Genomic DNA, 20,321 nt, shown 5'->3' with positions numbered 1-20,321 from the left:
ATCAGGTAAGATTTTCATGTGAAACTACTTTCATTTGTGGTGTTGTTGCTGTTTGCTGAAAAAGTCTCCCATTAAACATGAATGATGTCATTTCTTCTCATCCTGGAAATGAGCCTTTCTGAACATCCCATAACTACATACTTCATGCTTTATTGATTTAGAAAAAACAACATTTGATCTTCAGAACAGCTAAAAGTAGTTCCAGGTAGAAATGATTTGTACATTTACAAGGTGTTGACAGTAAAATAATCTGTTATGAAGGAAGCTTTCATGATTTCTCTGTTTGACTCCATGAGGTTGAAGAGAAACAACAACATACAAATACAGAAACACAAATATTCAACTAATAATTAGAGAACAAGCAGGTTGGGATTTTCATGTGGAGAAATATTGATGGAAATAAAAATCATCATCAGCAGTGATTTCCTCCAGAAAGAAACAAACAGAAATAAACAGCACATAAAAAAGTCAAATAAACAACAGAACAGCAGAGCAGAGACGTCACAACAATAAACTCTGCAACAAACACACAAAATCACTTCATTCCACTTTACACAACTCAGCACTCCATCCGATGTCACAAATCCCAAATCCAAGTCCAGCATGGAGCGGCTGAGTGAATGTGGTCTGGACTCTGTGGAGGAGAGTCCTGGTCACAGAGACGCTGTAGAAGGACAGAATACCTGCTCTGTGATCCAGGTACACTCCTACTCTGGAGGAACGAGGACCTGAGATGGAGGTTCTCATGCTGTTGTAGTAAACTGCATAATTGTTTTGGTCACAATATAATGCCCAAGATTTATTATTATATCCAAAGTCACTTTCAAATCCAGCTCTGCTGATCGTCTTGTATGCAACCACTACATAAGCATCTCCTCTTATTTCCACCTCCCAGTAACAACGACCAGTCAGGCTCTCTCTGCTCAGAACCTGAAGCCAGTCAGTAAATCTGTCTGGATGATGAGAATAAGACTGATGTTTCCTTACTGTCACCTTTCTGTTCCCGTCTGACAGTAACAGACGTGTGTGTGCTGTGTTTGGATCCAGTGTGATTTCACATGAACACTGTAAGAATCCAGCTCTGCTCTTTGGTTCTGGATCTGGTCCTGGTTCTGGTTCAGGTTCTGGTTCTGGTTGTGACAGTAAAACATCTGGATCAGTGACTGCCAGTAAGATGTTTGTCCATCTGTCTGTCAGGATGTCCTGTAGTTTATCTCTGAGCTCTGACACAGCTGCTATCACATCCTCAAAGTGTGTGAGAGGACGGATATTGATGCTGGATGAGTGTGTAGACTCACTGAGTGCTGACAATGAGGGGTAGTTGTGTAGAAACTGGCTGTGATCCTCTGTGTGTGAGAGCTGCTTCAGCTCAGCGTCTCTCCTCTTCAGCTCAGTGATCTCCTGCTCCAGCTTCTCCTGAAGCTCTTTGACTCGCCTCACTTCAGTTTCCTGCTGGGATCTGATCTGCTGCTTCACATCAGAGCTTCTTTTCTGGATGAGACGGATCAGCTGGGTGAAGATCTTCTCACTGTCCTCCACTGTTGTATCAGCAGAGTGATTGATGGCCTCCACCTCCTGTTGAAGCAGCTTCACATCTTTCTCTCTGTCCTGGATTCTCTGCTGGATTTCTAGTCGACTCACCTCCAGCTCTCTCTGCCTCTCAGTCCTTTCTGCTGCAGCTGAGACCGTGTCGTGGCCTTTATGTTCATCCATAACGCAGACGAGACAGATACACTTCTGATCAGTACGGCAGAAGATCTTCATCACCTCATCATGACGAGAGCAGATGTTCTCCTGGAGGTTCTTGGAGGGCTCCACCAGCTTGTGTTTCTTTAACGGAGCCGCTTCATAATGAGGCTGGAGGTGTTTGTCACAGTAAGAGGCCGGACAGGCCAAACAGGACTTGCTGGCTTTCCGTTTTCTTCCAGTGCAGACATCACAGGCCACATCTTCAGGTCCAGCATAGCAGTGATCAGCAGGAGCAGCTTGGAGTCCAGTCTTCTTCAGCTGCTCCACTAAAGCTGCTAACATGGTGTTTTTCCCCAGGACAGGCCTCGGTATGAAGGTCTGCCTGCACTGAGGGCAGCTGTAGATTCCCTTCTGGTCCTCTTCATCCCAGTGGGTTTTAATACACTTCATGCAGTAGCTGTGTCCACAGGGAATAGTCACCGGTTCCTTCAGTAGATCCAGACAGACGGAACAAGAGAAGGTTTCTCGCTCCAGCTCGTCTCCTTTCTGCGCCATTTCACCTCTCAGCAGCAGTGACGGTGTTAGTTTCACTTCCTCAAAGCTGAACCTAGTCTGAGCTCTGATCTACAAATCATGTGTTTGTTCAGAGAACGGAGGCTGTCAGCTCTTCCTCTTTACCACGTGTTGCTTCCACCAATCAGACAGCTGCAGATCTGCAGGGGAGGGAACAAGGAAACATGTGGCTTGTTCCAGGAAGAGGAGTGCTTTCAGAAGCAGCTTTAAAGCCTTTTCATGACAGATTGGTTTTCATCCAGTGGCAGATCCAGACAAGTTTCCATGTTGTGGCAAAGCAGCAGAAAAAGCCCTGATGTAGAAGAAAAAGATCCAGAAAAACTCTGTAAAATGATTCACTGCATCAGCATCCATTCTAAGAAAACAAAGACCATATTTTGGCTCCAATAAAAAGTCAAAGAAAAAGACATTAAATGACAGGACTGATATCAGCCTTTACTTTTATTGTGCTGTGCAGGGAAACATCTCCCAAACATCCACATGTGGAGCTTTTACACACTATTTCTCCATCCTGATGGACACGTAGATTCCTCACATGATCATCTTTGCAGTTTGATTCAGTTCATTATAAAACAGAGAGACAATTAGAAAGATCTGATCCAGTTTCACTGTTTCTGTTGGAACCAGGTGACCAAGCTGCAAATCCAGGATGCAGCGGCTGAGTGAAGGTGGTTACGAAGGTGGATCAGTGTGTCAGAGGAGACTCTGCAGAAGGACAGAGTGCCAGCAGAACAGTCCACATACACTGCTGCTCTGTTAGAGACAGAGGACCAGGAGACCACTGTTTGTCTCTTATTGTGCCAAACACAGAAAGAACTCATATCAGAACAGATCAAACTCCAAGACTGATCCTTCTGGATGTGTCCAGTAACAGGTCGAGGCAGTAACGGCCTAAATATGTTATGAAATAATGCAATAAGAAAATGTTACAATAAATAACTGCATGCTTTCATCTAGTAGTAAAAGGTCCCTGAGATCAGTTCCACAGACCTGATCACACCTGATCACAGATCATTTTCATCTTCATTTAGAAATATAACAAATAGTCCATAAAAATGTTCAACAGTCATGTTTTCAGTAAATCCATGTAATAGTATGTGATTTATTTGGATAAAAATGTAAAAAAGAAAAGGGGGAACCATTGTTTTCTTGTCCTGCGTGTCCACACTGTTGCTCGGGGGATAAAGTTAATGTCACACACTCCACCGAGGCGCCGTGCATACCATGTCTGCAAGAGACAAGTCACAAGGGTGTGCCAAGAAGATGGAAATACATCCTTTATTCTCAGAAGAAGCTGTGAATATGATCTTTATTCCCTTGAAGTTAATGCGGCCAATGAGGAAGAATATCTTCCTTATTTCTCATTGTTAATCGCTTCATCATGGAAATGTCATGTAACTGTGACGCCAATTAAGCGTCACAGTTACATGACGTCTCATTTTATACTCATTTTATACTCAGGTAAAGTTCGTTTTACTATGTCTTGTGTATTTCTCTTTTATTTATGCAAGTCCTCTGTTTTGCTGGAAGTTTCTGTGAGTTTTGTATTTCTTTTCTGAGTTCTGACGACATCATTGGGGCATCAAGGATTACTTAAAGTCATGTTGAAGACTGTCCGACAATAAATGCCAAAAGGATTTTGGGCTGATTAAATGTGGAGGGAGTAACACTCGCTCTGTCCTCCGCCTCTCTGGCAACTCCAGCATTAATATGGAAATTCAGCCAGAAAATGTTTAGCATCAGAAATCCTACTTTGGTACAAAGAGGAACCTTTTCTCCATAAAACCTGATAAGGTCTGCTGAGGAGGTTGTTGTGTTGTGATGTTTATGTTTACTGCATGTCGTCATCAAGGTGTTTACTTTGGTGTCCTCTAGTGACAAACAGTTATAACACAGTTATTACATATTCAGATTTCTCCTATGTAGTGGAATTATGCGTATAGTGTAGTTTTAATATGTTACTCATTTGTTAAGTTTCTTTTAAGTAGTACAAGATATATATTCTGCATAGTTAGAGTAGTTCAGTAAGCTTGCTTTAGTAGATTCATGCATAAAACTAAGTGTTCTGTTCAAGGCCTGTTTCAGCTTTGACTGTTGTTATCTCCAAGCTAGCAGTTGTTTTGACTAGTGCTGCCAGGCAAAGGTTGTTTGTGTATGCTTAAAGAACACTGTAGCACTCTGAGCAGGGGCAGAGCTCTCGAGACCTCTCGCCCGCAACATCTGTACATGGCCAATAAATTGAACAGAAAACAGTTGATTTATAGATTTATTTCTCATCGGATGAATTCCATGACAATTTGGTGTCAGAAGTGGGATCCCATGTGTTTCTGCCGGGACCGGACTCAGGGGCAGGCTGCAGGAATCCAAACAGATTCATCTTCAAACCTGGAAACCAGTTCAGATTTGAGTTTGATACTTTAAAAAAAAGAACAAACTTTGATACTCTAAGGATCCATTTCCAGGCAGGGTTAATGTGGGTTAAACAAGTTCATTTTCTGTGATTTATCACAATATCAATAGAAAAATTATGACCTGAAAAACAAGTCTTTTTCCTTTAAAAGTAGTTTTATAAAGAGTAACACTAAATAAACAGCATTTATCATCAGTTTTCTCTTTACGTGGTGCCAGTTAAAATATTGCATGTAAATGTCATGTTAAATATTAACAGTAGAAAAGCGGGAGTTTTCCTCCTCCTGCTAAATGCCCAGAGGACAGCCAAAAGGCTGTGCAGTTTGAAATGAACAACTCAACAAGCTACAACTAGCCACCTTTCATTTGTAGACCCAGCAGTTACTTGCAGGATTAGTGTTTCACAGACGTAGCTTGCATCCAGTGCTTGACGGAGTGTCAGATTCGGGGGGGGGGGGGGGGGTATGCTGGAAAAGAGCCTGGGAGCCTCAGATGTCTACTGAGAACTTTTCTCTTGAGTTCGGACCGGAAGGGACTTTCAGAACCAACTGGATTGTTTCAGTCAACACAAATGGCCTGGAAGCTTTTGAGCATTTCTCACATTTTTCTCTCTATTCAGCATCACTCGTGTGAAATGGTTTGAATGAAAACATCCAGCGCAGTATTGTACACTGTGGTGGAATTATGCATATGGTGTAGTTTTAATATGTTACTCATTTATTAAGTTTCTTTTAGGTAGTACAAAATATATATATTCTGCATAGTTAGAGTAGTTCAGTAAGCTTGCTTTAGTAGATTCATGCATAAAACTAAGTGTTCTGTTCAAGGCCTGTTTCAGCTTTGACTGTTATCTTCAAGCTGGCAGTTTTGACTAGTGCGACCAGGCAAAGGTTGTTTGTGTATGCCTAAAGATCGCTGTAGCACTCTGAGCAGGGGCAGAGCTCTCGAGACCTCTCGCCAGCAACATCTGTACATGGTCAATAAACTGAACAGAAAACAGTTGATTTATAGATTTATTTGTCATCGAATAAATTCCACGACAATTTGGTGTCAGAAGTGGGATCCCACGTGTTTCCGCCGGGACCAGACTGAGGGGCAGGCTGCCTGAATCCAAACAGATTAATCTTCAAACCTCGAATAGGCCTTAAGAGTGACGAGGGCCACAGTCACCGGTTTCGGTCGAACACGAAGGGATCTCAACCCACGTGTGGGTTTATCTGGTGAGAAGTATATTTTTCCAAATTATAATTTGATTGAAAGTGGTTTTTGATATAATATTATAGACTGAGTGATTCTTAATGCTAATCGAACTGAAACAGTTTTGTTTATAAAATTGTCGACTGTTTTCATAATAATGGTGGTTGCGCTCCTTTTCCCCAGGACTGACTTCGACAATAAATAAAAATAAAGCAAAAATAAAATGAAAAACAGAGACATACATTCTACGAGATCAGGTTCCAAAGTGAAGCCCTGTGAGTAGTACTACGAGATCAGGTTCCAAAACAAAGCCCTGTGAGTACGAGATCAGGTTACTAAATGAAGCCCTGTGAGTAGAAATACGAGATCAGTTTCCAAAAAGAAGCCCTGTGAGTAGAATACGAGATCAGGTTCCAAAATGAAGCCCTGTGAGTGCGAGATCAGGTTACTAAACGAAGCCCTGTGAGTAGAAATACGAGATCAGGTTCCAAAACGAAGCCCTGTGAGTACGAGATCAGGTTACTAAACGAAGCCCTGTGAGTAGAAATACGAGATCAGTTTCCAAAAAGAAGCCCTCTGAGTAGAAATACGAGATCAGGTTCCAAAACGAAGCCCTGTGAGTGCGAGATCAGGTTACTAAACGAAGCCCTGTGAGTAGACTTTTAGGACTGACATAACAGAAATATAAGACCAGGTGATGATAGGGACTATAGGGGGAAAGGAGGAGTAACCTAAACCAAATTCTATTATGGTGTTTTTAAAGCAGCAAAAAAAAAAGATAAATACATTAATGTGTGGGCTGGTTTACTCTCCATAAGAGGAATTAAAAATAGAGGTCTGACCTGCTATTCTCTGGAGAGTTGTGTGGAAATATTGTAGGAGATTTTTGTTATTTTTGGTGACTCTTTTCATGGGTGAATTAAAACTGTGATTGGCTGGCTTGGTTGACATCACAGGGCCATAGCGGCCATTCACACAGAAATCAGTGTGTGTGTAAGTTTGCTCATATGGTGGCAAGTCCCGTGAAAGATCTGCAAATGGTGAAGAACAAGAATATATAAATATATATATATATATATATATTAAAGATTGAAAATCAGATCACGGGCATTTCTCCAAAAGATGACAGTAAAGCATGGTTCAGGCAGACTCTGTTAGATATGGCAGAACGTGCCTGGATGGACCAGGAAAGAAAGGAGAGAATATTTTCTTCCTCTAACAGTTTAGTGAAGAGGAGGTTAGAGATTAAATGTCAGACAAATATGTATTATTGCAGAGTTTAGCTAATTGTAAGAAATTTAGAAAGAACTGTTAGAGGCAAAGGACGAGTTCAGAGCACATCTAACATGTTTACATGTCTTTTACAAACCACTGGTCAGTGCAGGTGTAGGAGATAAGGAGAGGTTGGATGAGGAAGGCAGAGCAAAGGAAAGGAAAACATGAGAGAGGGAAGTGAGGAAGAAGAGTGTGTTCATTAAAGGCCTTTGTGCAGTCCTTATGCTTACTGAAGGGGATGATGTCATAGCATGTGTAGTTGGGGAGAGGGCCGAAAGATGAGGGACGTGCAGGTGGAGGAGATAAGGAGAACCTTGGATGAGGAAGGCAAAGCAAAGGAAAGGAAAACATGAGAGAGGGAAGTGAGGAAGAAGAGTGTGTTCATTAAAGGTCTTTGTGCAGTCCTTATGCTTACTGAAGGGGATGATGTCATAGCATGTGTAGTTGGGGAGAGGGCCGAAAGATGAGGGACGTGCAGGTGGAGGAGATAAGGAGAACCTTGGATGAGGAAGGCAGAGCAAAGGAAAGGAAAACATGAGAGAGGGAAGTGAGGAAGAAGACGGTGTTCATTAAAGGCCTTATGCTCACTGAAGGGGATGATGTCATAGCATGTGTAGACTGGAACAAACATACAAATCCTGTGTAAAATAGCTGTTACTGTGGTTCTTCCTAAAGCTTTTGTATCAACATAAAAGCCACTCTTTGTATGAATGCAGAACCCTTTTCCTAGAGGAAACACAATTCTATCATCTGAGAAGATTTTTAGTTGTAAAAATACATTGGAAGAAGTAAAGAATGAACTGAAAGATGAGGGACATGATTTGTGGCATTGGGAGCTGATTCTGTTGGGTTGGTGTGCATTGCGTGGACTGGATGGGCTTGGGCTTCTGTTTAATCCCTTTCAGACATTAAATGGTGACTTTTGTTTCTTTAAGATTACAGTTATTTTTATGTTTATTGTGACTAAATAAACTGACGTTGACTGAAAATAAACGGAGAAAGACTTTGGGCTGTGCTTGTTAAATACCCAGCTGAGAGATGATGAAAATAAGCATGGTGTTATAGGGAAAAAAAAAAGGTAAAATCTCAAGCTTTAAAACAGGAACGGCACACCAACATCGTCTTCATGTGTTAAAAGCTGTGTTATCTTCTTGGCGAGGTCATGTTAAACTTTCCCAGGGAAACACTGACATATGGATCCACTGCCACTATAGAGTCATACAGATACAGTTATAATCCAAAGTCCAGGATTTTCACAGCACAGAACATGGTCCACATGATATGTTTGCAACAGTATTCAACAGAAGAACATTCTAATTATGAGACTATAATCACATGACTAAATGTTTCAAACGCAGCCTCACAAGCTTGTCTGCTGCACGGCGGCGATCACAGCAGCTCACCGCCCCTTTAACCCTTGTCAGCATACACCATGGTCTCCACAGGGACCCCAAAATGTCAGTTATGCCCGAGGGGGATTCAGGGGGAGGACTAGGGAAGAGGGAGTTCTTGGTCTGGGCCACTGCAGAGTTCTGTGTGTCACACATGCTGTCAGTCAAGACACTGGAGCAGAAACGGTCCCTACAACATGCTGCAACACTCCACCTCCCTCCTGTGTCAGCTCTGAGTCCTGAAGCAGGACCTGATATGCAGATGTGACTGCAGGAACCCGACCACTGCTGATGGGGCCAGGCAATCCCAGAACCAGAGGGTCTGGCAGAGCCCTGCTGGTTGTGACTGTGAAGATTGTGGATATGGATTTTATGGTGGACATGTGGACTTGGTTTTCACCTTTGACCTCTGGAGGGGATAGATCATCCTTGTCCTCAGGCTGTTTTGGTTGTGGGATTTTCTGGAAGTTAAAGACTAACGGATGTGGCTGGCGGGCATCACGAGTCCCACCCCGACTACAGAGTCAGATGATGTTTTCTGGAATAAGCTGCACCCTGATTCTGTCAGAAAGACTGTTGTGTTCACTCAGTTCTCTGTGGAAAACCTGGATCTGCTTCTTTGAACCTTTGCCCCCTCTCTGATCCTTCACATGTCACTCTTAATTAATTACACATATGAACCTGATTTATCTACCAGGAAGCTTTAATAGACATGTGTTGGGCACTTCCTGACATGAATTTCTGCTTGTATGCTGGTTGGTGGGGGGGCTGTGGTGACTGTAGTGGATCTGATTCCTGAGCAGACCGAGTGGTCCGAGCTGAATGATTATACACACCTACATATATTCCTGGCATTGTATCCACATAACCAGGCCACACAATTAGGCCAAAGATCAAACATTTTCTCACTATTTCTGCTTAGCTTCATACTACACTTGTGAACATGCATACAAAGTTCTGCAGTCCTGCAGACTTTTGCAACTGAACAAGGTCCCAGTGTTTTCTCTGCTCTGTTGCTGTGAAACTAAACATCGGTTCATTCAGACAAAACAACTTCTGGCACGCTCTACATCTCTAGCTGTGCCTTATCACAAGACGTTTATCTTCAGCGTCTCTGACAAAACACGCACCAGGGAGGCCGTTAGGGTGGCAAACCTGTTTTAAAGACAGCATACAGATGATCTCTGAGTATTCCCGGCTCGTGTACATTTCTAAATTTTCAGCCCAGACAACATAAAGCTGCATTAACTGTATGACAATAAAAACGAAGGTAATTTCCTGGCTTCGGTGTACGCCACTCTGGTGCAATATGACGAATCTTAGTAGAATATTAGGAAAGGTTGGTATCCTCCATGTTTTTATTTGCTGACAGCCCGGTGTGTCAGTCCTGATCTGAACTGTGTAATTATTAATTTCACATCAAGTGCTTTTATTTGACGAAGGAAAGCAACAAGGGGAAGCAACTCTTGTGAAGGCTGCCAGTAGACAGCCCGGTCTCTGGGTCAACATGCTCAACAAACAAATATTTGTACCCTGTAGGTCTTCAAAATACCATAAACATGAGGCCGATCATCTGGGATAATATTGATCTTTCCAAGGTTAAGCTAGTTATGCTAGACCGTTAGCCTTGGCCTTTTCTGATACACTCATTTGTGTTAAGTCCAGTGGAGAAGTGTGTGTAACAGTGAAAAATATTCTCAAGAAGGAGGTGTTGCTGTGTGTGTTGGTGTGCACGTGCACATGTGTGTGTGTGTGTGTGTGTGTGTGTGAGTCTTGTTGTAGTGGATGAAATCATCTTTAACATCAGTGTTGGATGTTTTATTCCCGATTTGACTGTCAATCGACGCACAGATACATCCAGCCTCTCTACTCCCGCTCCTGCTGATGACACGCTCCATGACTGTGTGGCTGGACTGGCCATCCTCTGCACCCCCAGACCTGACCTCTCTGACCGACCTCTAGTAGACCCTGACTTGATTTTTATGTTGATGGCTCCGCTCTCAGAACCCAGACCCAGGTGTGGGTTTTGGAGCACTGTGGAAACACCATGGTTTCCTGACATCTGATGGTGACCCAGTTCGTCACCGTCGCCCTATTGACTCCCTTCTTTCTGCCATTTTGCTCCCTTGATAGGTTGCTGTATGCACACGTACACTAACTCTTCTGACCCTGTCTCTACAGGTGACTCTCCTGCAGATGAAGGCTGTGTCTCTGACCCACCCTCCTGTTGCAGCCTCTCACTTCCTCTTTTCTCTCACGGCCCACAGATGGAGAGATTTCCTCCTTGGTCTCTCTCAGGCCTCTCCAGGCCTCTTGGACTAAAACACTTCCTCTCGTGCTGTTGTCCATGCGCATGCGTAAAAGGGGAGGGCCAATGAGGTCCCCCCCGTAGATTCTTTTTGCAGGTCCACCCGAATGGGCATGGGCCCCCCCGAGTCTCCCCCTCCTGGCACGACCCTGTGTGATAGTAATGTTTTAACATACTGTGCTGATCTCATGTGAACCTTTTCAGGCATTTGCTCTCAGGTTGCTGCAGACCTTCCTGAACCAGCGTCTAAGCAGCTCCGTTTACTTCAGCCTGGAGACTTTGTCCTGATGAGAAGCTTCAAACGTCAGCGCTGGGACCACCCATTTCACAATCTTCTGGCGACCCAGACAGATGACCATGCTACTTGGCTGCCCGTAGTATCCAACTACCATATCATTGCTGCAGGGTGGTTCCTGCACTGACCGCGGCTCCCCAGCTTGCTGCTGATCCTGACGCAGCAGAATAACACACCACCCGACAGAGGGCAGAATAATCCCTGTGGTAGCGTGGGTAGTGAGACAGTCTACTCCCACACCTGAAGACCAGCCACCGTTCTCAAGCAATCTCAGTGTGGAGTGAAATTAGCGTCCACCTGCATCAGTAGCGTGCCAAGCTCCAACGCAAGCTCCGCCCACACGGCATCATAGAGAGAGATCGACTCTGGTATCCATTTAGGGTTTATGTCTGATCATTAAAGAGCTCAATGTGTTGTTTAGTTATTTTAGCTATCATCAGTGTTTCCTATTGTCTTCTTTAATCAATCTGCTTCACCCCCTGTTAACCGCTCTGCCACTCACTACAGTTCCTTCTCTGCCCCGCAGTCGCTGAGTGCCCAGAGGGGTTCTGGGGGCAACCTCCGGCGGTTGAGGGTGAAGCCTATGCTGAAGTGCATTCGGCTGCAGTTCCCCCTTCATCCGCTGGGGGCTGGCTGCAAAACAGAGCAAATCCCCATAGACTCCCATGTCCCATGTTCCCATGCGGGTCCTTTTCATTGACAGGTACCAATCTCTGGCTTCGGGGACGAGGAAAGTGGAACGGCTGCGGTTTTTGGCCGGTGGGCATTGTGGCTTGGCTTTGGCCCGCTTGCCTCCGTTGGCTGGGTGGCTCCCGTTGTCTTGGGGTTGGCTCGGTTGGCTTTTGGCTGCAGAGAGCTCGGAGTTCGCGCGATGTCTGTCGTCCGCCATGACGCTCACGGCCCCCCTCTCGGCTCCACCTCTTTGCCCATGTTTGTGTTTTCCGGGCAGGACAACGCGCATGACGCTGCCAACATGGTGACAGTGGGGGCCGCCCACCGAGCTTCGGTTCGGCTCTTCAGAAACCTATGGGTGACGTCACGGAGACTCCGTCCATCTCTTTATACAGTCTGTGGTTCTAACAGGTAGACGCGCCGTCATGTATTTCCCTGTTAGCACTCTGAGGAGCCCCCTGTGCGGTCTACTCTGTCATTATGATACCTGCGCCATGTGTGTGCTCTGGTTCTTTGGATGGCATGGTGATCAGTGGACCGGTTACCAGTGGTGTTTTTCTGATTCCACTTCTGCGTTTACTTGGGGGACCGTTTTTGCCTAAACTGGGACTGACTGGTCTCCTTCCTCCCACATGGATAATGAGAATTGTCGTAGGTGGTCTCGTGTGTTGAAATTAGACCTGACTAAGGCTACTTTGGTGTTCACGTTTAACACTACCTCTGAGCCCCTTTTGCAGTATCCTCCTCCTAGCCGATATCGGGGTGATACTTTTAGTAACTCCTGTTATCATGAGGTCATATGAGGTTATTTGTGTATGTTCTGGGCCCTCGCCGGGACCCGTTAGTAGATTTTTCTCTTTGCAGTGATGTCGTGTCGTCGCCTCGTAGCTTGGCTGAGTCCTATGCTGATTTCCCCGTTGTCGGTCTTTTCCCGGGTCCCAAGTCTGAACTTGAGAAGTAAGTGGATGATTGCTTTGAGATGATGACTGACATGTCTGCTCAGAGTAATAATTGGTTTTTGCTGGCTGAGCAGGTAGAAGTGTTTGTTGGAGTTGCCTGTGTGGTCTGCCTGGGGCCCAGACCTGTGCTGCATGTAGTTATCCCTCCACCTGAGTTTGACTCCGCCTATATGATTGATTTGCTCTCTTCTGAAAACCCTAACCCTAACCCTTTCAGATATGTATTTCCTTGGATGTTCCTTTCCTTGTTACAACCCACACACAGTCCCCTCCTCTCTGGTTCAGGTGTGACGAAGCCAGATTTTACTTGCTTCATGAGCTCCTCTCCAGATTCTGATTTGTTGGGGTTTTGGACCGTGCTTGGTATGACAGTGTATATGCTGTTAATTTTCTGTGGCCTGTGCCAGCCTTTGGTGGTGGTACGGTGGCCTGGTTCTTAGGGGCGTGCTGCCTTCGAAGTGGACTGGTATGTGTGCCCCTGTCACCCTTCTCTTGCCTACAGCTGTCTTCCTGGGTTGAATATCTGCCCCCTTATCCGGTCACTCGGTCCAGGCACTCTGTTCATCCTGATCACTCAGCTGCTTCTGCCTACATCAACGTTGTTGGGGTTCCATTGCAGTACTTGCTGCCCTTTTTGTTCTGTGTTTGCTGTGTCGTCCCGTGCATCAAGGCCTTGTTTGTTAGGCTGATTGACTCTGCCAGGATGTCGCATTCCTCGGCTTGTTTATTACTCTCTTCCTGCTTCGGATCTCCCTCTCTTTGATCCTTTTTCATTCTTTTTTGATAGTGATGGCTTTTCTGAATCTGACTCTGACGTGAGTGTTTTTCCTTTCAGGATGTTTTCTGACAGATTTTCTTCAACCCTGCCGGGAGTGACCATTCTGATGTTTTAGTTTCCTGTCTCTCTTTGGGTAGTTAGTGTTATTTTATGGGTTTGTTTTGTTGCTTTGTTATGTTCATGAATTGTGATTCTTTTGTGTTGATCCTGAAAGGATCAAAAGGGGGGAATGTGGTGGAATTATGCGTATAGTGTAGTTTTAAAATGTTACTCATTTATTAAGTTTCTTTTAAGTAGTACAAGATATATATTCTGCATAGTTAGAGTAGTTCAGTAAGCTTGCTTTAGTAGATTCATGCATAAAACTAAGTGTTCTGTTCAAGGCCTGTTTCAGCTTTGACTGTTGTTATCTCCAAGCTAGCAGTTGTTTTGACTAGTGCTGCCAGGCAAAGGTTGTTTGTGTATGCTTAAAGAACACTGTAGCACTCTGAGCAGGGGCAGAGCTCTCGAGACCTCTCGCCCGCAACATCTGTACATGGCCAATAAATTGAACAGAAAACAGTTGATGTATAGATTTATTTCTCATCGGATAAATTCCACGACATCCTATAAAGCAGATTTACTGATCATTTACTTGATGGAAGATGGGTTTAGAACTCTCTCATATCCATCATCTGTCAGGATGTAGAAAAGGCCTCAAAGTCACCAATATGATTTTCATTGTTATAATCCGGTTCATTTAGTTTGTCAGTATGTGGTCACTTAAGGGTTAAAGTCGCGTGTCAGCTCACGGGGTGCTTCCAGTTAGGAAACTTGCAGAGAGTTGGTGTACAGGTGGGCTACAATGGTGTGGGGACCTGAGTTTTGGTTTGGTTGATGTGTGCGTGAGTGACTGGTGAGTAATACTGCTTAATGACCATCTTGCTTTGGTGTTTATCTTTCCACAGTTTATCTGACACTTCATATGATAATTGAGCTCATTTGTGTTCATATTAAACCATGCTAACTCCGTGCTTGTGCAGCTAAGTAGCCACCGAGCTCACCTTTACCTGTAGCTTATAATTGAATTGGCCATGTGTGTATGTTATTTGTATGTAATTCTGCCCATGTTCACGGCACAGTTGTATCCCATGTACACAAAGTTATTTCTGTGCTAAATTCATTCTAATCACCTTTAAGTAATGTTTTATCGGCATTTGTGCGAAGCTAATGCTAACACGCTACCGGAAGTAGCCCACTTGGACTTTCACAATAAGAGCGTGCAACAGGAAGTGCCGTAAAGTTCTATTTATGCTAACTTGACTAGTCGGAGAGCATCGTCTGCTATGTTTATTAGGGTTTATTTTGGTGTTAGTTTCTTTATTGAAGCAATTAGAGGCATGCAACTCCAAGCTGTTCTCATTTACCTTATTTGCTTTGTGTTGAACTATATTTATATTTATTTGCACTAATGTTGGTTGCATTCATTCTATTTTGTGTAGGAAACCACACATACTTTATCTCATACATCCCCACCTTTCCTGAAATAAAGAGAAGAGGAAAGATCTGATCAGTCTCCAGCCTGTTTTCATGTTATACTCTGATTGGCCTTAAGAAGTGCTCTGGCCGGCACCCCAGTGTGAACCTGGTGATAATTCCAGGACAAGCACCGTGCAGTACCTTCAGAACACAGGACTATTTACTAGACTGTGTTCCTCATTATTATTAACAATAACAAAGATTCATAAACTGTATTGTTTTTTTCAACATGGAATAATGGACATATTACCAACATTAAAGATTTTTTTTTTTTTTAAAAAAAGAAAGGGTTAGGATAAAGAAAAATGTGATGAAGAAACAAGTGATGCTGATGACGTTTTGCAGGGGAAAAAAATGACAGGGGACCCGGACAGAGGAACAGAACAGAAAAAGAAGAATGTTTAGATTTTACCAGCCCTTTCTGTCTAGGAAAAGAGACACAGCTGAAGTATTCCTGTTGCTAGGCAACTTAGAAAGAACTGTAGGTGGAGTTAAAACTTCCTTAAAAGTTTCTTAGCGACTTGATGACATCAGTAGCCTTGGCAACACCATAATGACATCACAAAGGACAGTGAGATCAGAAAGACGTCACCATTGTACACAAAATGCCACAAAACTTTTATATTCCTATAACTAGCCTGTATACATACAGAAAATATAGAAAAGACTACAGAGAAGTTTCAACTTGACAGAATGGCTTTTAACAGAATGGAGAAGATTATGGACCTGCCACGGACACACTGGATGACAACACAGGCTGGAGAATATTTCACTCAGCCAGCACAAGAGGAAATGGAGCTGAATCGTCAGCGGCGCGCATGTGACAAAGCTATTTATACTGCCAGAAAAGAAGTTCAGGGTAATTATGTTGATCAGGTTGAAGAACGTAGTAGGAGGAACACTTTATTCCTTCACTATAGTTGCTGTCACCTTAACAGCATGAGGTGGCCAGCCCTATAAAAGGAGGTTGCCGCTGCAGGTTCAGCATGCAGACAACAAAGTCTCCACCTACTTCCTGTCTCCTCTGTGCTGCAGGTATGATCTGTTGCTGCTCTTTAACAGTCTTCTTTTTTGGCATATGTGGTGCAGTATCTTATTGTGGTGATTTTTCATTTTGCTCGTGATGGCAAAAATGGAACGTTTGCGAGATCGAATCATTTGGAACAATTGTTCCAATCAAAGAACCGATCTTTGGAATATTTAGAACACATTACCTCAGTGACATCTAGTGGCCAAAAATGTCATTTCAACTGATAGAACTCAATAAACTGGAATGTATTTAAGTGCCATGACTTGTGAAATTTGATGTAACTTCTTCAGTCAGTTTAAAGTGATGTCAGTATGAAATGACGTTTCATTTTACCCTGTCAGTATTTGTAAGGGGTGCTTCTGTACATTTAGGAAATTACATTAAGAAAGACAATCTGCTCAACTGTACCCAGGCTGAGATGGTTTCACCTCTTGCTCAAAGTCTCTCCTGCTTTGGAGAATATTCTTTCACAGGGGACTGATGTGGCTGGTATGAAAGATATGTCTCCATGCAGCCCTGGACTGTGTTCTGCTGGGACTGATGGAGACATCAGGATGTTTGGTCCGCAGATACAATATACTCAGATAAATGAGGCAAGACTTCCCAAATAAACGGCCGTTTAGGAGAGATTTTTAATGTTTCGCGCATATCAGCTGACAGATCAGCTGCCAATCAGGAAAGACACTGTAAATAATTATATCAGTATTATTATTATGTGAAAATTGAGTACTTATGTTTGAATGTGTGAAATATTTTCATTTTTATTTATTCTGTTGTTCCATTTTGGACAGAATGTTTAAAAAGATCACTGAGGTTTGTATGTGTTTTGCTCAGTTCTTATTCTAACGAGAGGTGGAACAACTGCGGCACTTCAGAATGATTGGTGACGTAATGGAACACAAAGTGGAACAGTCACGTGACTTCCATGTCTCGGTTTAGATCACGGAACGTAGTTTTGCATCATACGTTCCACAGTAGTTTCAGTACAGACTGGAACACCGTTTCGATCGTAAATAATAATAAATAATAACTAATAAAAAGTTTTGATTCTGCATCCCTGGCTCACGTCTCTGCCGTTTGGGTCCACACCTCCATCACTCAGACCAATTAAGCTGGCAAGGGGTGGAGTCTGTCCCAGCAGCTCACAGTTGAGAGGCAGGTACACCTGGACAGATCACCTGTCCAACACAGAGACACAAACAAGCACTCAGTCCTGGAGATAATCATAAAAACTTTCCTGAAATTTAAATATTCATTCAGAATTTTCTTCCTCTGAAGGAAGTGAAATAAAGAATAAAACATCTTTAATCTTTCCCCTAAATTCCTCATGATGAATGAAATGATGTGTTTTCCAGCTTTTACAAGCAGATCCGTTTTAGGATGGATACTTCTGGCTCTTTGCTGTATCAAGACTCTGCTGCTTTTATTTTCCAGTCTGACTTCCTGGTCCGTGCCTTATTTGGTCATGTTTCCTGTCACTTCTCTCTGTTGGCAGAAACCAGACACTGATTAAGATCCACAGAAATGATTAAAACCTTTGACCTCCTCGTGTCTGTGCAGCCTTTCACCCCCAGCCTCGACAAGATAAATATCCTGGTTCGAACAGAATATGAAACGAGTCCTCGGTGAAGACACGATGGAGGACATGAAACACTGCTGCTGACAGGAGTAAAAGCCAGACAGGTAGGTAGAAGTGGACAGGCAGGTGAAGTGAGCTCAGTTTCCACATGACAAGAAAACTGATGGAGAAAAATCACTGAGTTCAAAGCAAACCTGTTGATGCATCATTTCAGCCCGGTGGTTCAAGTCTGGAAACATGTAAAACATGCAGGACGGGGTCCTGAGGACCAGGATGGAGGAACACTGATGGAAAACGTCTCAGTCGTGCATCTGAAGCTGTTCAAGAGGAGGATGGTCTGAACTTGCTCCTCCTACCTGCCTTTCCTCCACCACAGGTAGGTCTGACTCACTGCAGGAAGCAGCTCACCTGTGTGTCTGTCTGTGGTCCGTGTGTCCGTCTATGGACTGGAGATTCTTCTTCTTCTCCTATGAACAAGAGAATGCTGTGATGAGCAGCTTGAACTCTGAGTTCATTTTTAGTTTTACAGTAACAGGAGTTGGAAAGATTTTTTAGGATTATTAAGTTCAACACTGAAACATTTCTCCTTGATCATAATCCATCTTTATGATATATTAAGTTTATGATGTTAAAGTAAATAATTGAACAGTTTGTCAACTAAATACAGCTGAAAATGTCACCTAAATCTCAGGGTAATTATTCCAGACATTTTATTTCGAACACTTAATGATCAATCAAATCAGTCAAAACTTTTATAGAGCACTTTCACATACCATAAGGGAACCAAAGTGCTGTACAGGTAAAAAATATCACAAAAACAATAACATTAATATCATAAAACAACAGTTAAATTGACTTTATTTAACAAAAAGGTCTAATTGTCCTGCTTTCTGGATTTAAAAGCCAGTACAAAAGGAGGAGTTTTTAAAAGAGACTTAAAACCTCTTAAAGACCGAGCAGACCTCATAGAAAAAGGGAGACCATTCTACAGTTTGGGGGCTGCTGTTGAAAAGGCTCTGTCTCCCCGAGTCACAAGTCAAGTCGTAGGGACCACAAAGAGCATCTGGTCTTCAGATCACAGAACTCCAACGGGACGGAGATGGTGCAGAAGCTGAGAGAGACATGATGGTGACAGACCATTTAAACATTTAAAAGCCAAAAGTAAAACTCTGAAAAAATATTCCAAAACAGACAGGCAGCCAGTGAAGAGAATGCAGTGCAGGGGTCATGTGTTCACACTGTCTTTTCCCCGTTAACAGGTGGACAGCTGAGCTCTGGACCAGCTGTAGATGGTGGATACAACTGTCAACAGCCTGTGTTGTGTCTGAAACATGATCAACATTTACGATCAATGATGAGAACATGTTTAATTGCCCCCATTTTTTTCATATGTGCATTTATTCATGTATTATGTTGTATTTTGTCATTGTAATCAACACTTGTATAGAAATAACATGTCTGTGTGAGAATATTGAAGTAGATTGTCAGAAGAAAACTCCACTGGTCAATGTGAGTGTTTTTAAACATCCAGGCTGTGTTTCATTTACCGGACGTTGGCTGCTACCTTTGTCTTGTTGTGTTTAGATGGTTGATCTCTGTTTGCTGTGTGCTACATCACGGACTTGTGATTGTTCTGAAGTTCTTGGCCAGGTCGCTCTTACAACAGATTTTTCTCATCAAACTGAGACTTATCTGGTTAAATAAAGGAGAAATGAATAAATCTGACTGAGCCAATCAGAGGAGGAGATGATGAAGAGGAGGATTTTAGGTGAATGATGTGTGTTTCTTCTGCAGATGAAGGTAGAAAGTATGTGTGAGCCAATGTGAATCCAGCATCATGGATCAGAACAGAGAGGAGGGAGTTCCTCCCTCTAAAACCACTCAGAGGTCAGATATCCATCTCTAACTCTCCATGACTGTTCTCAGAAATTACAAAAAGACACATCACCAAACATCTGGATTCACAGGAACCAGCCAGGACCTGGACCTGTAGCCAAGCCTGGACCTGGACCCGGACCTGGACAATCTGCAGCATCATGTTTGTCATGTGATGGATCTGATTTGTCCTCCAGAGTCTTAATCAAACTAAATGTTCAATTTCAGGATTCAGCTGTGATACCATGAAAGCATCTTTAATCACAGGAATCAACCTGGACTAGAACTAGAACCTAGACCTTAATCAGGACCAGAATCTAGACCTGGATCAGCACCCAGCTGTTTCTCCATTAAGAGCAACAAGTTGATGTGTCCTCCTCTACATTTTAAATCAGATCCACAGAGGTGAGTTGTGTGTAAATGTTACATCAGTTTGGTTTTATTATTTATATCTGAATATATTCACATGGCGGTCCCTTCACTCCATTACAGTAACAGGCCTGCAGCGAAATGAACAGCAAAACATCTCTCAACCAACCAATTTCAGTGTGTGCAGCTTCAATGAAGAGTGAAATATAGAAAGTAACAGTTAAAATAGCCATATAAAATTTATGATACAGGAAAGTGACTGCAGCAGGCTGCACACAGGTTGGTCCATGTACATTTACTGTGTGGAAAACTGTCTCAATGATTTTCCTCTTTCTCTCCAGGCTGCGTGTGTGTGGTGTCTCAGAGAGAAGCTGTGAAGATCTCTCCTCACTTCTCAGCTCCCA

General features: G+C 43.2%; 1 protein-coding gene across 1 annotated transcript; it reads right to left on the bottom strand.

Moving 5' to 3' along the window:
- Positions 1 to 540: 540 nt before the first annotated feature.
- LOC306765254 (tripartite motif-containing protein 16-like) lies at positions 541 to 2,277 on the bottom strand (the record flags this gene model as incomplete). Its single annotated transcript, XM_079252658.1, has 1 exon — positions 541 to 2,277. The coding sequence occupies exon 1, from the start codon at positions 2,242 to 2,244 to the stop codon at positions 541 to 543; it is 1,704 nt and encodes a 567-aa protein (XP_079108784.1). The 5' UTR covers positions 2,245 to 2,277.
- Between the last annotated feature and the right edge of the window lie 18,044 nt (positions 2,278 to 20,321).

This window comes from Telmatherina bonti (assembly GCF_933228915.1).
Source record: "Telmatherina bonti genome assembly, chromosome: 14".
Classification (NCBI taxonomy): Eukaryota; Metazoa; Chordata; class Actinopteri; order Atheriniformes; family Telmatherinidae; genus Telmatherina; species Telmatherina bonti.
The sequence above is the reverse complement of the archived record's forward strand: the minus strand, read 5'-3'. Positions and strand labels throughout refer to the sequence as shown.